The 22,099-nt window shown below is 51.5% G+C and overlaps 1 protein-coding gene across 1 annotated transcript; it reads right to left on the reverse strand.

Annotated features, from left to right (window-relative positions):
* Positions 1–75: 75 nt before the first annotated feature.
* Npr2 (natriuretic peptide receptor 2) lies at positions 76–19,673 on the reverse strand. The gene is made up of 22 exons (XM_051157091.1): positions 18,299–19,673; positions 17,368–17,573; positions 11,297–11,410; positions 10,959–11,094; positions 10,409–10,503; positions 10,106–10,238; positions 9,779–9,863; positions 8,285–8,405; positions 8,049–8,123; positions 7,768–7,845; positions 7,455–7,559; positions 7,264–7,335; positions 4,649–4,808; positions 4,273–4,428; positions 4,025–4,193; positions 3,747–3,893; positions 3,185–3,308; positions 2,963–3,031; positions 840–1,014; positions 671–769; positions 323–414; positions 76–208 (listed from the first exon to the last, which is right to left on the reverse strand). The coding sequence occupies exons 1-22, from the start codon at positions 18,963–18,965 to the stop codon at positions 143–145; spliced, it is 3,144 nt and encodes a 1,047-aa protein (XP_051013048.1). The 5' UTR covers positions 18,966–19,673; the 3' UTR covers positions 76–142.
* Positions 19,674–22,099: the final 2,426 nt, after the last annotated feature.

Here is a 22,099-nt window from a genome sequence, read left to right on the forward strand (position 1 = left end):
AGTGGGCTATGACTCCATATAAGGCAGAGGGCTTTTGTGCATGTTTTCCATCTCATATGGCAATATCTGTTTTTGTTGTGTAGAGAGACGGCGTCCATTGCCCATCCAAGTACCAGCAGCAGGAGATTGTCTGGCTTGGGGTTTACAGGAGTCCAGGAGGTCCTTTTCGCTCTCCTAAGAGCCAATAAGTTCTCATTTTTCCTTTTCCCTGGAGGCAGGGGAGTGGACATAGTTCAGATTCTTCTGTGTTAATGCCTTCATCTCCCTCTCTTCCCCCACCTTCCACCCTTCCACAAGCCACTCCCCCACGGCCTGCTGTCACCTTCATCTCCACATCCCCACGGAGCTCTAGCTGAAAGCATCCTAGCTCGTCCAGGGCATCCTTGGTGGTTGAGGAAACATGAATCTTTAGAGCTGGGGTGGCATAGACCAGGAGCAGAGGGAGAAGGAAGAGTCAGAACTGACATTGCTGGAGAATGCAGTCAGCCACCCCTCAGGAAGACACACACATACCCCCTGCCCTCCCAGTGCATGTTTATGATAATCAATATATGCCCAAGGATGGAGCACCTCAGAACTATCCAACCAAGAGACCCGGAGGAGCTCTGGAAAGAAGAAAAGAGCCAGGCAGATCCAGGTCAAGGTTGGAGTTAAAGGCTGATGTCCTCACCTTGACCATTGGACTCCATTCTAGAAGCAGTGTTTACTGTGTCTCCAAAAAGGCAGTACCGGGGCATCTTCAGGCCAACAACCCCAGCACAGACTGGCCCTATTAAAACAAACTGGTTGGTAGAGACCCAGAAACGTAGGACCTAGGGCTAGGTGAGAATCAGCCTTACCAGTATGGACGCCGATGCGTAACCTCAGCTGGTCATGGGGTCGGTGACGGATGCGGAAGGAAGAGACTGCATCTAGTAATGCTAGGGCCATTCGTGCAATCTCTGGTGCATGCCGCTGACCATTTCGGCCTGGAAGGCCAGATACCACCATGTAGGCATCCCCAATGGTTTCCACCTGATTTAAAGGGAAGGTTGAAAGGTCATCTGTCGGCTCAGTAGTAAAAACAATGGCTGCTCCTCCAGAGGACCTGAGTTCAGTGCCCAGCACCCACGTAACAGCACAAGCCTCCTGTAACTCCAGCGCCAGGGAATATGACACCCTCTTGTGGTCTCCACGGGCAACCACACACAGGTGTCACATTCACACAGATGCATGCACGCGCGCCCGCGCGCGCGCGCGCGCGCGCGCACACACACACACACACACACACACACGAATAAAATAATAAAGCTAGTTTGAAGAGGCCATCTCTAGCTGTGTCACCGGGAATGAGATAGGAAGACAAGCTGGACACCAGGAGTGGCCCTGCCAGGCTGCAAGGCCATGATTGAGTAGGTAGACTGGGAACTCCATGGCCCTAGGCTGTGGTCCTGAGAACCTGGAGATAAGATGGGGAACCCACAACTCCTCCTGGAGACCCCAGCACCCAGTGAATACTCAGCAGCAACATTTGCTGAGCAAGTAGAAAGGGTCACCATCCTAGTCCAAAGAACCCCAAGGCTCAAAGAAGATCAAGCAGCCTCCGCAGTGTGGACCAGAGGCAGCCCCTGAGCAGATGCCTGTACCGAACCCATGGCATGCCGTGAAGTTGGTAGGGTGCCCACTCGGGGCACTTAGAGATAGAGGGGCACTGTGTCTAAAACTTACTCTCAACTGGTCCAGAAAATAATTAAATGAACTTCAAAAAATAAATAAATAAAATAAGACCAGCAATGTACAAGCAGTGGAATGGATTAGCATGGGAAAAGCAATGGGTTTGATTCCCAAACACTCCAGGGATAGGTGAAGTCATCTGAAGTAAATAGGAAATAAAGCAATTGATGGATTTGAGTAAAAGGGTTTGTGGGAGTTTTGTTAGGGAAGCATCAGACAGAGTGGCTTTAAAAGAACCTTGTTTACGTTTAGATAGGGTCTCCGTGTGTAGCCAAGGCTGACCTTAAACTCATGATCCATCTGTCCCAGCCTCCTAAATACTGGGATGATAGGGAAGACATCACCACACCCAACATAATTATCTGCCACTTACCACACTCAATGTTAGGCACTTAAAAAAACAGAACAAAAAACAAAAACAGAAAGTTCTCTCTGGATGCGGTGGAGCACACCTGTAATCCCAGCACTCAGGGAGGTGGAGGCAGGTAGATTTCTGTCCAGCCTGGTCTACAAAGTGAGTCTAGGACAGCCAAGGCTACACAGAGAAACCCTGTCTAGAAAAAAAAATAGTTCTCACATTTATTTATGTGTACATGCACATGAGTGCACATGCACACACACACACACACACACACACACACACACACACACACACAACTGTGGAAGTCAGAAGACAACCTGCAGGAGTCAGTTCTCTCCTTCCATCAGATAGACTCCAAGGAGTGAGCCTAAGTCGTCAGGTTTGGCACCTTTACCCCTAAGCCGTCTCACCAGCCCATCAGTTCTTATATAACTAATCTATTCCTGCGACAAATTAGGCTCAGAGGACTCCTGTTGCTTGCCTGAGTCCACATAGTTGGCTGTAAAGTCGATATTCAAATGCAGCATATTTTTACTCCCGAGGACAATTCGGCCAGCTCAGTGACTTGAACAAAGAGCTTTATACCATATACTCATGTCTTTCCCCTCACCACACCCCATAGTCAGTCTTCTTCTGGAAGGAAAGACCAGTTGTCTATAGTAATGCCCCAGAGAGAGGGAGACTAACCCAGGTGATGGCTGTGATTAGGGAAGCTGAGAGTCACAGGTGTTAGCCCAGTGACCGCATTGCTAGAACCACATCCACTAAAAAGCACCAGGGTGCTGGAGGACCTTGGGGGAGCATCAGCTGTGGAGTAGATCTGGTATGTAGGGTTCAGGAAACTGGGTTTCAAATGGGTCTTAGAAGGAGGTTGGCTCTGGCTCTCACCTTGTAGACATCAAAGTTGTCGATTATGGCATCAAAGCAGGTATAAAGGTCATTAAGGAGTGTCACCACCTAACAGGACGGGAAAGCAGAGGCTCTGAAGTTTACACCCAAGTGTCTAATAGCTCTCAACCCTCAAGCCGAAAGATAAAAGAATTTGAGAGCGAATTAGTCCAGTGAGGTTTCCAGGGCCCTGCACCACCCGTGCCTGCTCACAGCCCTCACCTGCATGGGCGTGCTCTCAGCTGACAGTGCTGTGAAGCCCACAATGTCACTGAAGTAGATGGTAACACTGTCAAAGGCCTCCGCCTGGACTGTCTCTCCCCGTTTTAACTGCTCGGCCACAGAACTAGGAAGCAAGGGGGCACCAGTGAACCCAGCCCAGGGAAGAAAGCAGGAGGGTGAGGACAGGGTAGGTGGCTATGGCATGGACAAGCTATAGCATCAAAGCCAGATCTGGTGGAAGAAGAGGAAAGCGGGTGAGGAGATGTCACCTAATGCACAGTAGGGTGTGCAAGCGGTGGGGAATTGGGAGGGGACCCATGTGGGGCTAAGTGCTTCCTGCTGAAATTGTTCTGCACACACTTGCTGAGACAACGGTGAGGAAAAACGGGGCCCTAAAAGTGAGAGCATTTAGCCTGTAGTTGGGGGGGGGAAGGTGGGGGGCTCACTGTGGCAAGAAATCACACAGTAGGGTCCCCAGGATTGCAAACAAGTTCTCAGAAGATAAGTGAGGCAGAACCCACAGTGGGACAGAGGTTTGGACACGGTGGGACAGAGGTCTTACTGGGGTAGGATTTGGTAGAGCAGAGCTTCGGCCTTGCGTTTCTCCTCTAGATATGCCTGTGTGCGCTCCTCCACCAGCTTTTCCAGGTTGTTGGCGTACTGCTCCATTCGCAGCAAGAGGTTGTCCAGTATGCTGGTGCCACCCTCCCTGCAGGAAGGCCAGGATATAACACCTGCTCCAACCTCCTCAAGACTAACACCTGGGGCCCACCAGCCTCATCCACTAAGAATGATCAGGCTTCTGTCCCCGGGAGCCTCTGAGCCTCCGTGCCCTCTCACTTGTTAAACCGGTGAATGAAGCCTTTGATTTGCCCGAAGTCTGGACGTTCTGCCGGGTCCTGGGCCCAGCATCTCTCCATCAGCAAAACTAACTCTTCGTTCAGTTGCGTCCGATCAATGCTTGGCCGGAAATATGGCCTCTGGCCGTTTCGCACCTTCTGGACAATCTCTGAGGGCGACAGAAAGTGTGGATGAAAAGCCAGACGCCCCTAACCGAAGAAGCTGTGAATAGCAACTAACTCTCTCACCTTTGGGACTGAGATCCAGGCCTTCCAAGTAGAAAGGACCACTGCGAAGTGCTATTTCCTGTAGAATGATTGCAAAGCTGTAGACGTCTGCCTTCTGCATGCCCGTGGTTGGCAAAGGGTTCCCACTAAGCAGTTCGGGGGCAGTCCATAGCTTCTCTGCAAAGAGTGAAGAGGCTGGCTAGGGCAGCCTGGATTCCACCAGGGCTTACCACCCCCCTCCACCCCTACCCGCCCCCCCCATGCCCACGTTACTGCTACTGGTCTACCTCTCACATCCTCCCTGGGAGGAAGTGACCAAGGCCTTAAGAACAATATAACACGTAGGTGGCAGGGGGAGGGAGTGGGGGAGGGGGGATGATGCAGGGAGCAGTCTCACTGGCATAGAGAGCATGGCTGTCGTCAGGTTCGGCAGTCGATCGGAAGCTAGCCAGACCATAATCTGTTATCTTGAGCACAAAACGACTGTCCACCACACAGTTGGAGGACTTGAGACTTCCGTGGGATGAAATAATGCTGTTGTGGAGAAAGGCCATACCCTGCAGGATTCAGAGTAAGCATCTTGGTCAGACCCGGCTTAGGCCACCCCAGTCCATGAGACGACCCAGCTAAGTGTATAGAGACATTCAGACTGCTAACCCCAAATAACTAGAAATTAAAGGATATTGAGACCATAAAAACAAGCAGCTAAATTGGGACAACATCCCTGGAAGAGCCTCTACTCAACGGAGCAGGCAGAGTGGGAAAGCCATCCCTTCCTGGTACCAGAAATAGCATCGAGGTATCAGGCACAAGGGATAGGGGGAAGTGCTTAAGAACAGGGGTACGGGGAATCACCAACAGTCTCCCTGGAAATGGCAGCCTTCTGAGCGGTGAAGGAACAGCCAACGCTAGTGTGGCACCCGAAGTGGCGTCACAGCTTAAGGCTCTGGCCTAGTCTCTAGATGCACCACAGACAATCAGCCGGTTGGAATCTAGTGTTTTACTGTGTAGGAAGCAGGTCATGGTGAGAGCAGAACGGGATCCACTAGAGGGATGCTAGACCAGGCAGCAGTGAAGGAGACAGAAAAACCAACCAACAAACCAAACTAGACAGAGACAAACAACAGCCAAGCCGTGAAGAAGTATGGCTTCCTGGAGGCAGAGACATTACGACATTTTCCTTCAAGGAATTAAAAGGCTAGTCTTGAAGGACAAGCAGCACTTGCCCAGACAGAAACTCTGGAGAACCCCCAACCCCCTCCCCCAACACACACACACAAGGAAAGAAGGCTCAGCGTGGTGAGCCGGCATCGTGACATGAGCACGTAAAACTCCAGCCTGAACAGCTCGTGGTCTGTGAGCTCTTACTCTTTATTGCTCTGAGAGCCAAAAACCCTTCAGAAATGCCTGAGCCAGTAAACTGACTGCTGTGGAAACTGAAAAAGGAGCCCTGCTTTTCATAGTTATCATCTCTCTCAGTTGATGACAAACTTTCATATGCATAACTTGATTTAAAAAAAAAAAGCTTCCTAAGAATTTAGCAGAAACCCAGAGGTGGCATCAGGCACAGCCAGGGATCTTGTCATCAGACTGACTGGCTCTGAGACCTGCTTCTGAACTCCTGTCGCACCCGTGCAAGATTCCCCAGGGTGCTTCCACTGTTTGTGAGCCTCTGGGTCATTTGAAAATAGTTGACCGTCAGAATGGAAACAGGGCCGGGCTGTGGTGGCGCAGGCCTCTGATCGCAGCACTCAGGAGGCAGGAGGATCACTGAGAGTTCAAGGCCAGCCTGGTCTACGAATCGAGTCCAGGACAGTCAAGGCTACACAAAGAAACTCTGTCTCGAAAAACAAAAAACAAAAACATAACAAACAAACAAAAACAGAATGGAAACAAAGGTTTAGTGCAATTCTCCTTCCCTTATCTTAATTTAACCAATCTTTTTCTTTTTTTTTTTTTTTTTTTTTTTTTTTTTTCAGTCTAACCAGGTGTGGTGGCACACACCTACAGTGTTAGCATTTGGGTGGGAGATAGAGATGGGAGAATCAGGAGTTCAAAGCAATTTCTGGCTTTATAGTAAGTTTGAGTCCAATCTGGGAAACATGAAATCCTGTCTCTAAAAGAAATCAAAGCATGTGTGGCGTTACACGTGTGGCATTACACGTGTGGCATTATACGCCTTTACTCCCAGCACAGAGGAAGCAGAGGCAGAAGGATCTCTGAGGCAAGCCTGGTCTACAGAGATAGTTCCAGGTCAGCCAGGACTACACAGAGAGACCCAGTGTCTCTCAAAAAGTCAGTTACATTTAGATCTGCTGGCTAGAGAGTAGACATGTCTTTAGCAGCTAGTTATAGACATGCCAGGTACTGGTTAAAGCAAGAAACAATAGGAAGTAAGTGCTTGGAGGCTTCACTCATCTCTTTGCTGTGCAAGGGGTTTGGTTTGATTGTTTTGTTCTGATACAGATTGTTACTATGATGCTCGGACTGTTCTTGAACACCCAATCCTCCTGTCTCAGTGAGTGCTGAGATTAGAGGTGTGCACTACCCACATCCAACTAAGAGATGTCTTTTCACTGTTTTTTTTTTTTTCCTTGTTTTCTTTTTCTGGATAGGATCTTGTATAGTCCAAACTGGCCTGAAACTCACTATGAAGCCTTGGCTGGGCTCAGAATCAGAGCACTCCCCTGCCTCCACCTCCCATAGGATGGCATGCCCAGCTAGAGCTAAGGGATTTTAATACCCGCCCCCCTTTGAGGTAAAGGAGGCACTAGAGGAACATTTAAGATACCTGGGACAGGAAGATAAGAACCCTCCCTGGGTAAGGACTGCTGTGGCAGCTCAAACTCCCTGCTTCCCTGCCAATTATAACCCAGAACCCCAGTTCACCCATCACCCCTCAACCACGGTGATAGAGGACATGAACAGAGCACTTGCCTGTCAGAGGTGTAGGAGAGAAACCGCAGCAAACATTGAAAATGGAGGCATTTTAAGTGGGTGGAGAAGACTCACCTTCACGAGATCATTAATGAGCGAATAGCGAAACATCCAGTCCAAATTGATGCTGTCGTTTTCCAGAATATCCTGGCAGTGACATGGAAGAGATCAGCATCTTCCCCGAGTCTCACTGGCTGTCACTTGGCACAGTGTGTGATTCTGGCACCTCCCCTACCCCACCACCATCTCCTATACTTGTCCCTCACTTGTAAACTCCCACGAGGACAGTATTCAGTGACGATGCAAATGTTGGGAGGGTCTATGCAGGCGCCAATGAACCGAGTAAGATGGTTGAACTGAACATCTCTCATCTATCAGAAAAACAAGGGAGCAAGAGAGCTGACATCACTAAGATTTAGATGCGGAAACATACTACTGTGACTTATACCTTGCACTCTTACTTATACCTGCAACTGGGAATCAGTGATAAATGAATCCCCTAGCCAGTTTGCCATCCATGGTCCCCTCGTATCCTCTTCCCTCTCTACCCTCATCTTTCACTCATACCCAAGTACGTACATGTTTGAGTTCAAACAGAACTTGCCGGGTCAGCTCGATGCGCTTCTTGTTCACATGTTTGATGGCGACAACATTTCCCTAAGGTCGGGGTGGAAACAGAAAAAGCAACTGAGCATCAGAAGGAGTGTCTGAGAAATACTGGGGAACCGAAGAGCACCCAAGAGCTTAGCTGGATACAGAGAGGGGGTTATGAGGGGCCAGAGGTTCAGGGGGCAGAAGTGGCCGATGGGTATGAGAATGATGAAATGGTTAGGATCCAGAACAAGCAGATGACTCTTCACCTTGAAGTGACCGGTGTTGGCAAAGATCTGGTATTTCCCATGGGCTGTCATGAGCGAGCCGTAACTGGATCCCCGCTGGGGCCAAGGGCAACATGGAGGCGGAAGGATGAAAGGAACGTTAGATGGTGGTGGTAGTGCAAGGGTCTGTCCTTACAGGCCAGTGTGCTGGGGAAGGTCCAGGGTAGGAAAGAACAGGGGACAGGAAGGCGGAGGAAGGCGGAGGGCCAAGGACTCACCAGCGACAGTGTCAGACGACTGCCTGCACCTTTATGATAACGATCCGAGTTGCCGAACTGTAGTTCCTCCCAGCGGATGCGCCACAGCATGCTAGCCAGCTCCTTCTCCAGCATCAGTTTTCTGTAAGGACTGCATATCTCAGTTGACTGCCAATGCCCTGTCCCGTCACCCACTAGGGCTGCAAGGGTTACACCACAGACAGGGCTGGGACAGAAGGAAATGTGCCACATTCTTGTGAGTGCCTGGGTGTACTCAGTGTTGGAGGGAAAGTGGTTTGGGTTGGGTTGGGTTCGGTTGGGTTTGAGACCGGACACAGGCAGGCCTCAAACTCATGATGACTTTCCCGCCTCCACCTTCCAAATGCTAGGGTTATGGATGTGTAGCACCACACATAGCTGTAGTTGTGTATTTTTCTCCCCTCCGCTCTCATCTCTCTTCATTTCCTTCTTCCGGGCTAGGGCGTCAAGCCTGTGGCCTTAAACATGCTAGGCAAGTGCTCCAGTGAGCAGTGCCATGCCCAGCCTGGAGCATCTAGTCTTCCACTATGTGAAGACACAGTGAAGCACTGTCTTCCACAAATCACAAAGTGTACCATAACCAGATTTTGAATGTGTTGGTGACTTGATTTTGGATTCCCCAAATATTCAGATCTGCGAAATTTTTGTTGCTTATTAGTGGGAGTGAGGTGAGGAGGGAGGATGGGGACAACCATTGCACAGAAATTCACCTTTGATCCCAACTCTACCCAAAGTCAATACTCAAGGGCTGGAGGCATGGCTAAGTGGTTAGGAGCACCTGCTGCTCTTCCAGAGGATCCAACTTCAACTCTAAGCATCCACCTGGGCAGCTCATAACCAACTGTAACTCAGGCTCCAGAGGTTCTGATGACCTCTTCTGGCCGCTACAGGCACCTACACATGCACGTGGCATACACTCACACAGACATACAGGGGATATATAAATAAAAATATTTCTTAAAAAATCAGTACCCAGATCTGGGCATGGTGGAAGACGCCTTTAATCCCAGCACTGGAAAGACAGAAGTAGGTAAATCCCTGAGAATTTCAGGGCCAGCCTGGACTACATAGTGAGATTCTAGACCAGTCAGGCCTCTGCAGTAAGACCCTATCTCAAACAAGAAAACAGTATTCAAGCAAGGCACAATGACACTCATCTGTAATCCCAGCACTCAGGAGACTGAGGGGAGTAAGATCTTGACTTCAAGGCCAGCCTGGGCTACATACATAGCAAGACTTTGTCTCAAAAGCAAAAAAAAATCAAAATCAAAAATAAAACAAACAGACAAAAAAACTAGTCTACCCAGCTTACAAACATCTAGGATGAAGGGCAACCAAATTAAAAGGCCAGAGAGCAAAGTGCTAGTCCAAGAAACCCGCACCAGGTTGGGCAACTTGGCATCCACACCCCACACAACAAGGATGCCTGGCCAGAGGCCATGCGGCAAGAGGGAGGTAAGGAAACCCAGAACTCACCGGAAGATCAGGAAGCTGGAAACGCCAAACATGATGAAGGTGATTCCCGTGCCCAGGGCCACAATTGCCAGAGTGGAAAGGGGGGCTGAAGGAGAAAGAGACGAAGAGAGAGACCCTGAGAAAGACTGGAGGGGCCCGAGGGGCAAAGAGACACAGGTGCAGGGGGTTACACGGCTTTCTTGAGGGAAAGAAGTAAGGAGAGAGAGCTGTGGAGGAAGATTAAGATACAGCTAGCAGTGGGAATGGGTGTCAGTGAGGCAGAGGAGGCAGAGCGCACAGGCAGGGTGAGAGGGGAGGGGACTGCTCCCAGTCCCTGCACACACCCACTTTTATCACAGGATGGGTCCTCCGCATCAAAGGCACAGGGGGGATTGTCCAAAGGTGGGGCCCCCTTCACCCAGGGAATAGGCCGGCCTGTCCACCAGATCTGCTTCTCGGCTCCTGAGTAGTGGGCTGCTGGCTGTGAGGAAGCAGAGCACTGGGCCCGCAGGCCTGCCCCCCAGCCTCCTCCCTGAGACTCCCACCAGAGGTAGTAAGCTCCTGCCCACCCACCCCCACCCCCAGAGCCACTGATTCTGTCCCAACTGCACTTTCGGGTCACTTCCTCTTCCCTGTCCTCTCCCCCGTCACCTGAAAGTCCCCCGAATCCAAGTCTCCCATGGCCCACAGGACAAAATCAGTCTCTCGGTCATTGTTCTTGTCCATAACAACCAGTCCAGTTACACCTAAGATTAAAAAAAAAAAAAAAAAAAGAATGTCCCTCACCTTTGAGATCTACCCTGGGCCGGGCGGGGTGGCACACACCTTTAATCCCAGCACTCAGGAGGCAGAGGCTGGTGGATCGCTGTGAGTTCGAGACCAGCCTGGTCTACAAAGTGAGTCTAGGACAGCCAAGGCTACACAGAGAGACCCTGTCTCAAAAAACCAAAAAAAAAAAGAGATCTACCCCGGCCCACTCTCCTCCTACACACACACACATACACACACACACACACACACACACACACACACACACACACACACACACACACAAAACCTTGCTGGCCCAGGGCATCCACTCTGCCTGTTCTTGAACCCCCACTGACTCTCTCTGTCATGCCTGGAGTCTCTCTTCTCCTGCCCGCTGCACTCCTGAGCCCAGTGTCAGCCCCCAGGCCTCCATTCACCCCCTCTTCATTACCGTGGTATCTTCGCCCTTGCATCTTCTCCACAATCCGAAGCCCGTCTTCCCGGGTGCCTCCTTCCTGTATTGTCTCATTCAGGACTTGGGCATAGAGCAGGACCCCGTCATAGAAACAGCCCGCGATGAGGTTCATCTGAGGGCAGCAACTTCAGCAACACTCTGCAAATGTCCCGTGAGGTCCCCACGCCCCTTCCCATCCCTGCAGTGTCCTCCTGTCTCCCCAGTTTCCTGGCTTACTTTCTCCATCCTGGTCCCAAGAGTGACCCTCCCCCCAAAGTGGGGCTTGCTGTATGATGGAGATCAGATGATGAGCTAAAGAGTGAGTCCCTACTCACCAGGGATGGGGCCAGCTCCACGCCAAAGTCTTCCCGGGCTCTGATCAGCAAGCGGTTCTGAAATTCCTGATACTCTGGATTTGGGGGTTCTCGGTATGTGATCACCAATACAGTCTGCACCACGGTATATGGGGAAGAGTAAATAGGGTTCACGATAAGCATGAGGGGAAAAGATCATTCTAGGAGAACGTAGTTAAAACAACGCAGTATAAAACACATGCACAAGGCAGCAGGGTAGGGTGGGGGGGAGCCTTCTGGGGAGAGTATGGGAATTGGGGGGCAGTGGCACCCCTCTATGAAAGACAGATGGGGCTGCTTCTGGGAAGGCGGCAGGGTGGGATGAAGTCAACTCCGTCTACAAGCTCAGCCCATCATGTCCCCTGCCTCTCTTCCACCATCAAGCCTCCCGCCAGGCTACCACTCTCATGGGAGTTCCTCTGCTCCGTGTTTTCCTGGTTACCTGCCACTGTCAAGAACTACAAACACGATTTGGCCAGGTGTGGTGGCACAGGCCTTTGATGCCAGCACTCAAGAGGCAGAGGTGGGCCAGTCTCTGTGAGTTCTAGGCCAGCCAGGGCTACAGTTATTCCCAGCAGTGTTAAAAATGCTGTTAAAAATCCATTACAAGTTGACTTTTTCATAGTGGGTCACTGGCCCACACTGACTTTTCTCAGTGAATTAGATTTTAAGCCCTGTGAGAAAGACTTTGAGACAGTGATTGCATCTGTGAAAGCCATGAATGTGATTTACTGTATGACAGGGAACACCCACTATAGGCAGCGTGCTCACTAAGAAGCACGTGTGTCACCTAGGTCACATGGCCACACACACTGCACAGATAAACAAATGACTCATGGGGCCTCAGCCATGCATGCGTTTTACTAACATGAATCAAGGCATCTCTGTCCCTCACCAGAGCACCTGCCTGGCTCCTTTGAGCCTCATCTATCCCCTATCTCTAACTGCAGGACTGCTCAGCCTTGGACCACACGACAAAACGAGACTCAGACGGGACTCAGGACTCATACAGGAGACTGGTCTCTCAACTCAGAGTAAGATGTCAGTGCGATACATTTTGTGAAATATGACTATGTGAGTGATGGATTGGAGTCTAGCCATTTCACGCTGGGCCTGCTGTGGGCCTGGTGACTCACGTGTGTAACCACAGCCCTCAGGAGGCTGAGGCAGGAGGACTGCAATAACATTAACACCAGTCTTGTCTACACAGTGAGTTCCAGGCCCATCAGGTCTACATAGCAAGACTCTATTTCATAAAACAACCGCAACAAAATCAGAACAAAAATCTGGCCATTACTACCAGTTTTGTTTATTCTCATCACAGAAAGAACATATGGACCACACAGACATCCTGGCTGTATCACATGTGATCCACAGATGCTCCAGGTAAAAAGTAACAAAGTCAATTTCTAATGTGCCTGCACCGTATTAAACTAGAATTTTCTTACTGGGGGATTCTGGTGCTTAATCTGACACCCTCTCATAGACATACATGCAGGCAAAACACCAGTGCACATAAAATAAAAATAAATAATTAAAAAAAACCAAAAACAAAAGTAGAGAGCTATGGTACTGTTGACAAATGACAAGGTCAGCAAAGAGCTGGAAAAAGATCAGAGCAGCACAATGTTTACTTCAACAAAGGCTAGTAATAGATTTTTATCACTTTTTCAGCACTGTAACTCTCCAGGTTGAAGACTGACCCTTAAGCTGGCAGTAATCAAACTTTTTGCCGTGGGTGGTGGACACGGGCCTACAGTTCCAGCACTCGAGACTCAGGCAGAAGGATGGAAAGTTCAAAGTCAGTTTGGGTTACACAGCAGGCCTCATCTTAAAAATAAAAACTGTCATAATCTCTGAATCCCCTTTTCACTTGAGAGAGAGGGGGAGGGAGGGAGGGAGAGAGGGAGGGAGAGAGAGAACCCCTTTAGGCATTGGGTACCCCTGGAGGTGGAGTGGCAGGAGGTTGCAAGCCACCTGATGTAGGCACTGAGAAACAGACTTGGCACCGCTGGAAGAGCAGTGGATGCTCTTGACGGCTAAGCCATCTCTCCAGCCCTTGTTTTGTTCTTTGTTGTTGTTGTTGTTTTTGGCCTCAAACTTCCAATCCTCCTACTTCAGACCCTAAGTGCTGGGATTACAAACTTGCCATCCATAAGTTTCTTCTCTTAAAACTTATTGAGAACCCCAAAGAAATTTTACATCATCTATCAATAGTTAACGAGTTAGAAGTTAAAATTAAGACTGAGCCTGATAAATTATGAAAACACAAAAATTCACAAGCGTGTTTTCCATGGCTGTCAGAGAGGTGACATCACCCCACATTGTGTAGCCTCTAGAAAATCCAGCTGTGCAATCGTAGGAGAACAGTGACAAAAGCAAATAACATCTTGACATTATTTTTAAATAGCTTTCACCTCACAGCCCCCTAAAAGACTTTCTGGGGCTCCCAGGATCCCAAGACCACACTTAGAAAATGGCTATTCAAGAATGTTTTGCTGTGGTTACTAACTAGCTGGAAAAAAAAAAACCCCAAAACAAAAACAACTCCGAACAGTTTCTGTACTTACTCAAGGACTAAAAGGAAGGCAAAGGTAGCTAATTGAGTCCCAGTTCATAGTGGCCCCCAAGTGGAAAACTAAACAAGCAACCCTGCCAAAACTAAGGGGTTCAATGGGGGGCAAACCAGGAGTGCACCACCCACCTTGAGACCTGCTCTGGGCACAGCAGAAGGCCATGCCAGCCATGGCCGGAAGAAACCATGAATAGCCTCCAGAAAGGGAGTCTGCCTTCCAAAGCCTCCGGCTTGGTGCTTTCTCCCCAGTCTGTTTCTTGCTGTTTGTTGCCAGACAGGATCTTACCAGACAACCCAGGCTGGCCTCAAACTCTCAGCGACCCTCCTGCCTCCGCCCCCCCCCCCCCCCCCCCCCCCCCCGCCAAGTGCTGAGATTACAAATAAGTGCCTTTCCCTCCATCCTTGTGGCAAGCAGCAGTTCCCATAGTCAGCATGCATGGTTCGGGATTTCTAATTCTGTATCCATAGTTCCTCAGTGTGAACCTGAGTTCCGCCCCGCCCCTGCACCCCGCTCCCCGCCCCACCCCCACCCAGGCCCAGCCTGGCTGCTTGCTTATTGCATTCCACTCTATTGACTTTTCTTACCTGTCCTGGCTAATTATCTTAGTTTATGGTGCCTGGAAGGTGTACTCTCTAAAGTAATTCCTGGGCTTATCTACCCTACACACACACACACACACACACACACACACACACACACACACACACTTTGACACAGTACACGTGTATTAGACATCTACTGCATGCTAGGTACAGGCAATATGAAGATGAACACAATTGGGCCCTGCAGCAGCAATGACTGAATGGAAAAGAAAGCAATTCTATCGATTCCAGCTCTTTCCCTCCCCTCAGTCCCGGTACCCAGACTGTGCCGGCACCTTTCGACGTGATATCACAGCCCCTTACAGAGGCTCTGGGCATCTAAGGCCAAGGTCTCCTTGCCTTACCTACCATCTTTGCAGAGTTGGCCTGGTCTGAGACCCAAGGGGATCAGCATCTCTGGCAGAAGGGACTCACAGCTCTTTTGTTCTTGGCCAGGGCTGACCACTGACCTTCCCCCTCTGTCAGTCCAGGCAAAGAATGAGAGAAGCTTTTCCTAAGGATGCTTCACATCCCACCGCTCCCAAGCCCTGGTCTCCCTTCAAACTTATCCTTCACTGCCTGACTCCCTTCTCTTAAGTAACAAGACTCTTCCCTTTTTGTCTGTCCAAATAAGGCCTACAGTGAGGGGAGGAGCCAAGAATTAGTTCACTGATATAGCTGTTAACTGACCAGATCTTTCTTTCCCCTACTCCAAGTGCTGCCATCCCTGGGCTGCCAGTAATTCTCTTAGGAGGAAGAGATATTTGTCCTATACAAAGTTCCTTAGAAGACTACAGCCGGGGACGGAGGTGTAGCACGGCGGTAGGGCACTCGTCTAGCAAGCACGAGGCCCTAGGTTGGATTCCAGAACTTAAAGAAAAAGCAAAACAAAAAATCCCTACCCAGATGGCTATAGAGTCCTGTGACCCAGGAAAGGTACTGACATGCCTGGCCTGAACTAACCACGGCTCAGCCCCCTTTTCTTCTCATGCCACTCAGCTGGTTTTCTCCTGGTAACCCTTATCACCAGGGCATAAGTTTGCTTCTTGTCTGTCTCGCCTACTAACTGTGAACTCGGAAAAGGCGGAGAGTCTTTTTAGCATGTTCTGCATTGCATTCCAGTACCAAGTAAAGTGATGAGGCCATAAGAGATATTCAGTAAATCCCAACAGCGAGCGGTCTCAAAGGGCGTCCAACACTGAATAACGTGCTCTCTGGTAGGCAGAGCTGAGCACTGGAATAAGGGACTCAGCCCAGCCTGGGACCTGGGAATTGTTCCTTAGAAGGCAAAATACTGCTCTGAATCTTACAGAACATGGGATCGCTGTCATACAGACGCAGGTTGGGCGGCTGTTTTGGGAGAGAGGAGCAACATAGGCAAAGCCTGCCCCACCACTGCCCGCGTTCAGGGGTGACAGTCACAGACTAAATGGCAGGGCGTGCAAACAGATATGTCATTCACAGTCAGACACGCTCACCAGTCACAACCAAGTGTATAATCACAGCCACATAAACCCTTACTCACTGGAGAAGAATGGCCACCCGGCTCCAGCCTGTGTACACTCTCCTTAGAACCAAAGACGCCCAGAGAGGGAAGGGCCTCACCATCACTCTGAAAGCCACCTCAAATGCTTTTTGAGGGCTATGGACAAATAAATAGGAAACACTTACATACACAAATTGGTGACGAATTGGTAAGGGAACCAGACAGAGATTCAAGGGTGTGACCTCAAGAAGGAGTTTTAGAGTGGGGCGGGCGGGTGTGTGTGGGGGGGGGGGTAGAGAAGAAAACTAAAATGTGCAGAAAAGGAGCCAAAGTGCACAAGGCGGAAAGCTAGGGAGGGGGGCTGGCAAGGGGCTGGTCAGCTGGGCTTCCTGGCATGAAGGCAACAGAAGCAGTGCTGAAACTGCAGGCAGAGAGCTAAGTAGCAGGTCCTAAACACCATGGTAAGGAGTTGGGATTGTCTTCTGCAGGGAGCAGGTTGCTGAAAGCTCAGGGGAGAGGTGGGAAACTGCACAGGAGCATGGAATTTCTCTGCAAGTTCTTCCGTGAATGAATTTCTTTCCATTCTTCCTAGCATCAGGCGCCCTAGTCCAAGCCGTGTGACCTCACTCCTTCCTGAGCCACGAGTCAGTCTCCTAATGCAGCCTGGGTTATGTTATACACCAATTGTCATACAAAAAAATGTCAGGGACACTAAGCGCAAATCCTAGTCCTTAACATTCAAAGGCCCCTTAATCTGATTATATCTTTGTTATTTTGTTTCCCAGATCTGCTATAATCTCACGTCTATAATCTCAGTATTTGTTCAAGACCAGTCTAGGCCTGAATGAAACCTTGTCTCAAAAAAAAAAATTTTTTTTTAAATAGTGAACCCTCCTTTCTTACCAGACCAAACATGTAAGCCCTTTTTCCCACTCATGCTTCTAGACCTCTGTCCCACCACTCTGTGAGTACGGCGTCGCTCATGAAAATTACCAAAGTCTCATTTCCTTTACAAAAGCCCCAGACTCTCGGGATCTGTTCCATGCACAAAACTGTCTCCTTTCTTCACTTGCTGTATTGTAATTGCACCTTGCCTCTCCAATAAGTATGGCAGCCCTTTCTAGGGAAAGGCTCGGAGCTTTTCTCTCCTGCACCCTAGCTCACTGCTGGCACGTAGGAGAGCACCCTGAGATCTCCAGAGGTGGCCAAAGTCAATCCTGGCAAGCACACTGAGTAACAGCCGCCAGTCCGAGGAAGGAAGGGTGACACCAGACACAGAAACTTTCTGGCCATCTCACTCCCTTAACATACAACCCCTGCCCTGTGCCGGGGGCTTCGCATGAGGCCTTGTGGGAAACAGACCCTTCAACTGGTACCTCTTCCCATCTCTGGTCTGGGTTCCAAAGATACCTGAAAGGCCTCTCTGAGGGCCTGGGCCTGGTCCTGGGTCCGATTGTCCTGCCATGGCCGGCCTGCGGCACGTGTGGGGCCTGCTCGGAGACTCTCTCCAAAGACATCAAGGTAAAAGAAGACATAGTCCCCATTGGTCAGGTTCTCCCTCTGGGCCTGAAGCAGGATCTCATGCAACATCTCCACAGGGCCGCAGATATACACAACTAGAGGTACACATGACAGAAGGCACCCTGAGGCAGCATCCATCTGGGCTCCCCACCAGCACCATCCTGTGAGCGCCCTACCTCCCGACTACCCAACAGATGTTTCCATCCTCCGCCCCCTTAGAGCTCATGTCATCAGTGCCCTTGGGCCACATGGGCCATCTGGTACAAGTCAGAGATGGGCTCCAGACCCCAGAGATGGGGGTGATGACTCAAGTCCCTCCTTCCCCCACAGCCATGTTTGCTACACTTCACAACCATGTTCCCCTCCTGCCTGCCTCTACCTAGGCTCACAGGCATTTGTGCTCACATTGTGTGTGTATGTGTGTGTGTGATCTTTACCTGCTTTCTCAACCAAATCTGCTGAGTCCTAAACCCATAGGGTTGTCTCTATGCTACAAAAAGCCTGTGTCACAACCGAAGGGCGTCTCTCCTCACTGGCAGGTGCACATTTCAGAGCAGGCATCACCCATAAACACTGCTCAAAGCACCTACATTGCTTCCCCAAACTCTCCACTTCCCCAGTCCCAGCCTCCGCCTTGCCGACCTCTACCTAAGAGGCTAAGGCTCTCTCCTAACCCTCTCCCAGATGCTCTGTTCTCATAAGTTTCTCCATCCCAACCATTACATATGGGTTTCCCATGGCTCTCTTTATTTCTGTGCTGTGCTCCAGGGACACAGTGGCCCTCCTCCCCTGTCCCTAAAACAGCCCGGGCCACACTTACTGCGCCCGTTGGTTCTGATGAAGTGGGTGGCTTGCTCAGGGCCACCTGGCTCTCGGGCATACACCTGGTGCTGCACACTGAGGTTGCTGCCCTGCAGGGCCTCAAAGACGCCCTCGATGGTGAAGTAGTGGGGCCGGTCATCTGTGCGAGCATCCAGATACAGCAAGGCAGCCCGAGAAGTCCAATTGAAGTGCCCGTGTAATGTCACTACAAACTCACCCAGCTTGGGAGCAGAGGGGCCAGTGCGAACCAGGGTACGGTAATGCTCATTCTTAGCTGCAAAACCAGAGGCCACTGCACCCGCAGTCAGGAGGGGGAGGTGCCAGTGTGAGGCAAAGCGAGCCACAGAGGCAGCAGGGTACACACAACCAGGGCCCAACAGAAGATCGGGGTCATGGTACAGCTTGAGATCCACGGCGCGAAGTGGTGCCAGGTACTCAGAACAGGCGCCGTCTAGTTCGGAGCTGACAAACCGCAGGTCCACGGGCAGTGCCCGGCCCAGCGCCTCCACAGCCAGTGCCACAGCAGGACCCACCCGCGGCCAGGCCCAGGCATAGCTCAGGTTGTGTTCTGGCAGCACCACCGCCAGCGTCAGGTTCCGCGCCCCCGGAGGACGCACCCCACCTGCCAAGGCTGCCACCACCAGCAGCAGTGATGGCAGTGCCATGGGGGTAAAGCAGCTGACCCACGGCCCCCGAACCAGGGGCCGCTCTGGCCTACTGGGCAGGCACAAGCACCACCCAGCCTGAAGCCTGGGGACACAGGGCCAGGAAGAGAAGAAGTAGGGCCAGGCTTAGTTGGGCCGGGATACAGAAAGTGCTCGAGACCACGCAAGAAGGGGATTGGGGAAAGCCTGGGTTGGGAAGGAGTGGGCTATCAGTCTGCAGCAAGGACCAAAGACTTAAGGATAGGGTGGCAAAAAGGAGGGAGGGACCAAGGGGGCCTGCGACCGGGATGAGGACAGTGAGGGGTGAAATGGCCTGACAATCCCAAGCCTCGAAGGGGAGGGATCTGAGCCTGAGATGGGACAAGGACTTGGGGGAGGTTGGTACAAAGAACCGCCTGGGGGCACCTCACAGCAGACCCGGCCGCCGGGAGGGCAAAAAGCTGCGAAAAGCGGGAGCCCCGGGCTGAGGAGGGAGGGCGCCGGCCGCGGAAGGACTGGGACATGAGCAGGCAGGGAGCGAAGCGAGGCCTGGGCCAGAGGGGAGGGAAAGGCAGGGGTGACTCTCCCAGTGACGGCTTCCCCCGAAGCTCCTGCCTGGACTAACGGGCCAGGGCGCTGGTCCCATCCGGAGCTGCGGCGGCCCCGCCCGTGTCCCCCGCTCCTCTCGGCTCCGCTTCTCCCCGGGGCCCGGCGGCCCGCGCTGCCCGGCGCTGCCTCCCGCCCCCCGCCTGGGCCCCCCGCGCGCGCCGCACGTCCAGGTCAGGTCGCCTTGGCCCGGCGCGTCTTCGCTCGCTGCGCCCGCCGCGGCGGCCGAGGGTGACTTCCCCGGCAGGCCGCCCGACCCCGCCCCTCCCCCTCCCCTCCCCTCCCCGCCCGGCCCCACCCTCCGCCTGCTGTTGCCTCTTCCCCCCCCCCACCCCCGTCCAGCGCCCAGGGACCTCCAAGTCCCCCAAACCACCCGGTGAGCGCCCCCGGGGCGGGGCGGGGGGCCTCTGCACCCGGGCCTCTAGGCCGGCGAGGTTCTCGAGCGGGCGTCCCCGTTCTCTGAGGGCCTTCCTCTGCTTCCCCCAGCCCCTTGTCCATAGGACTGCTTCTACCTCTCTCATGCCGGGGACCCTTGGGCTTGTCTTCTCCCTGCTCAGCTGGACACCCCGCTTTTCTTAGGATCCATTTACTCAATCAGATTTCTGCAGACGCTCCGGTCTCCAGGATGCTCTCAGAAATCCCCAAACATTGGGTATCCATTTATCTGTTCCTGGGTAAGGAAAACTCTACCCATCTCCTCAACACCACTTCCTCTGGCAGGAGCAAGGCAGGCCCTCACGGCACCAAAGGACCCAATTCTTCTTTATGAAGTCCACGAGTCCTCCTCTTCTCGGGACTCAACTCTGCGCTCTGTTTCTGTCGCCACAGCCATCCTGCTCTTAATGCCTATTGGATCCGCCAGCCATCTGTTCCAGGGCCTTGTCCCTTTGTCTCCCTGAGCCACACTTGATGGGGGCTTATGGACTGACTAAGCCCAACAGGACTCGGCAATGAAAGCCCATTGTACCCCCACCTAGGGTTCCGCCACATTCCTAAGATTCCTGACTAAAAAGTTCCTCGAGGTACCCCCACATCTGGAGTTCTGACCCCATCTGGAGGAACAGCTTGTGAGGGATGACATCATAGCAGAGGGGACCGCTATGGGACCTCGGGGAGTTCTCAAATTGTCATAAAGGACACGCACATAAACATATCCTCCTTCATGCTGACAGCCGGTTTCTCCCCCCACCCCACCCTCCACCCCCTTGAAACCACTTCTCCAGAAATCACGGTGGCAAGAAGCTAAAAGCTCCTCATCAGAGAGTATGTGTGTGTGCATGCAAAGTGAGGTCCCACTCTTTTCTCTGAGATAAAGGCGACACCTAGTGGCTCGAGGAGAAATTAAGGACGGTGTCGTTTTATCCAAAGGCTCGGGCAGCTGTAGGCACCAACACCAACAGGAAGGAAGTTAATTGTTTCAGCCCTTACCTTTGACCGGCATACAACTGAAAACCCTGATCCACAGAATAAAGACAAGAGGCCAGAGGCCAGCCCCACTGACAAGTGCCCCTGCCTGAGACACAATACAAACTGAAGCCTGTGCGCGGGTCCTCCTGTGACACTGGGGGAAGTGAACTAACTCTTCCTTGGCCCCTGGCTGCCAGTCCGGTTAGTGAAAAGGAATTATGTTCTATCTGGGCAAGAAAAAGAATAGCAGTCGCAAGGGTGATGTGACAATATGAAAACGTCATGACTCTCAGGCCTGTCATCTTGGGACAGGAAGGATTGAGGAAGAATGATCGTGAATTTGAGTAGCCTGGACTACAAGAGTGAGTTCAGAGACAGCTAAATAGCAAGAGCATATATGGCCACCAAGTCCCAGACAAATGTTTCAGGGATGCCTGCAGATCCCAGAGAGAAGCAGGCACCACAGTCACCCAGAAAGTACTAGTGTAGGTGTGTCGTCACTCTCAGTACTTAGGACGAGACGTTATATTAAGGATTAAACACTCAAGCATCACTCAGTCCCCAGTTCTGCTTCCCAATTAGCTGTGTATACTAGACAGTTAGAAGTGGCCAGACATAGCCAGGCATGGTGGTGCATACCTGTAATCCCAGCACTCAGGAAGGTAGAGGCAGGCCGCTCTCTGTAAGTTCAAAGCCAGCCTGGTCTACAAACAAGAGTCCAGGACAGCCAAGGCTACACAGAGAAACCCTGTTTTGGAAAAAAAGGGGGGGAAGGGGGGACCAGACATAAAAGTTAAATGACTTAATGAGGTTTTAATTTATTTATTTATTGTGTACACACGTGGTGTGTTTTCACAGGTATGTGTGTGTATGTTTGAATACACGCATAGAAACAAACAACAAAGCAGAGGTCCATACCAAGTGTCTTCCTCCATCACTCTTCGCCTTAGTTTGTTTGAGACTGACCCTCTCACTGAATATGGCACTCTCAGATTTGGCCAGGCTAGCTGACTAGCGATCCAGAGCAATCCTTCTGCTTCCACCTCTGATTAGAGGCACACACTGCCACACCCATCTCTTGCCTGGGTGCTGGCATCCAAACCTGGGTCCTTAGTTTGCACATCTCCCAGCCCCAGCTTAGC

Source organism: Acomys russatus, chromosome 2, assembly GCF_903995435.1.
Source record: "Acomys russatus chromosome 2, mAcoRus1.1, whole genome shotgun sequence".
Lineage (NCBI taxonomy): Eukaryota > Metazoa > Chordata > Mammalia > Rodentia > Muridae > Acomys > Acomys russatus.

What these genes read in the sequence shown, in the direction of transcription:
- Npr2 (XM_051157091.1), bottom strand. Translation starts at nt 18,965, where the DNA reads ATGGCACTGCCATCACTGCTGCTGGTGGTGGCAGCCTTGGCAGGTGGG. An exon ending in TGGATTCGGGGGACTTTCAG is followed by an intron (nt 10,239 to 10,408) that starts GTGACGGGGGAG and finishes GCTTCCTCACAG; the next exon opens with CCAGCAGCCCACTACTCAGG. An exon ending in TTCTGTTTGAACTCAAACAT is followed by an intron (nt 7,560 to 7,767) that starts GTACGTACTTGG and finishes TTTTTCTGATAG; the next exon opens with ATGAGAGATGTTCAGTTCAA.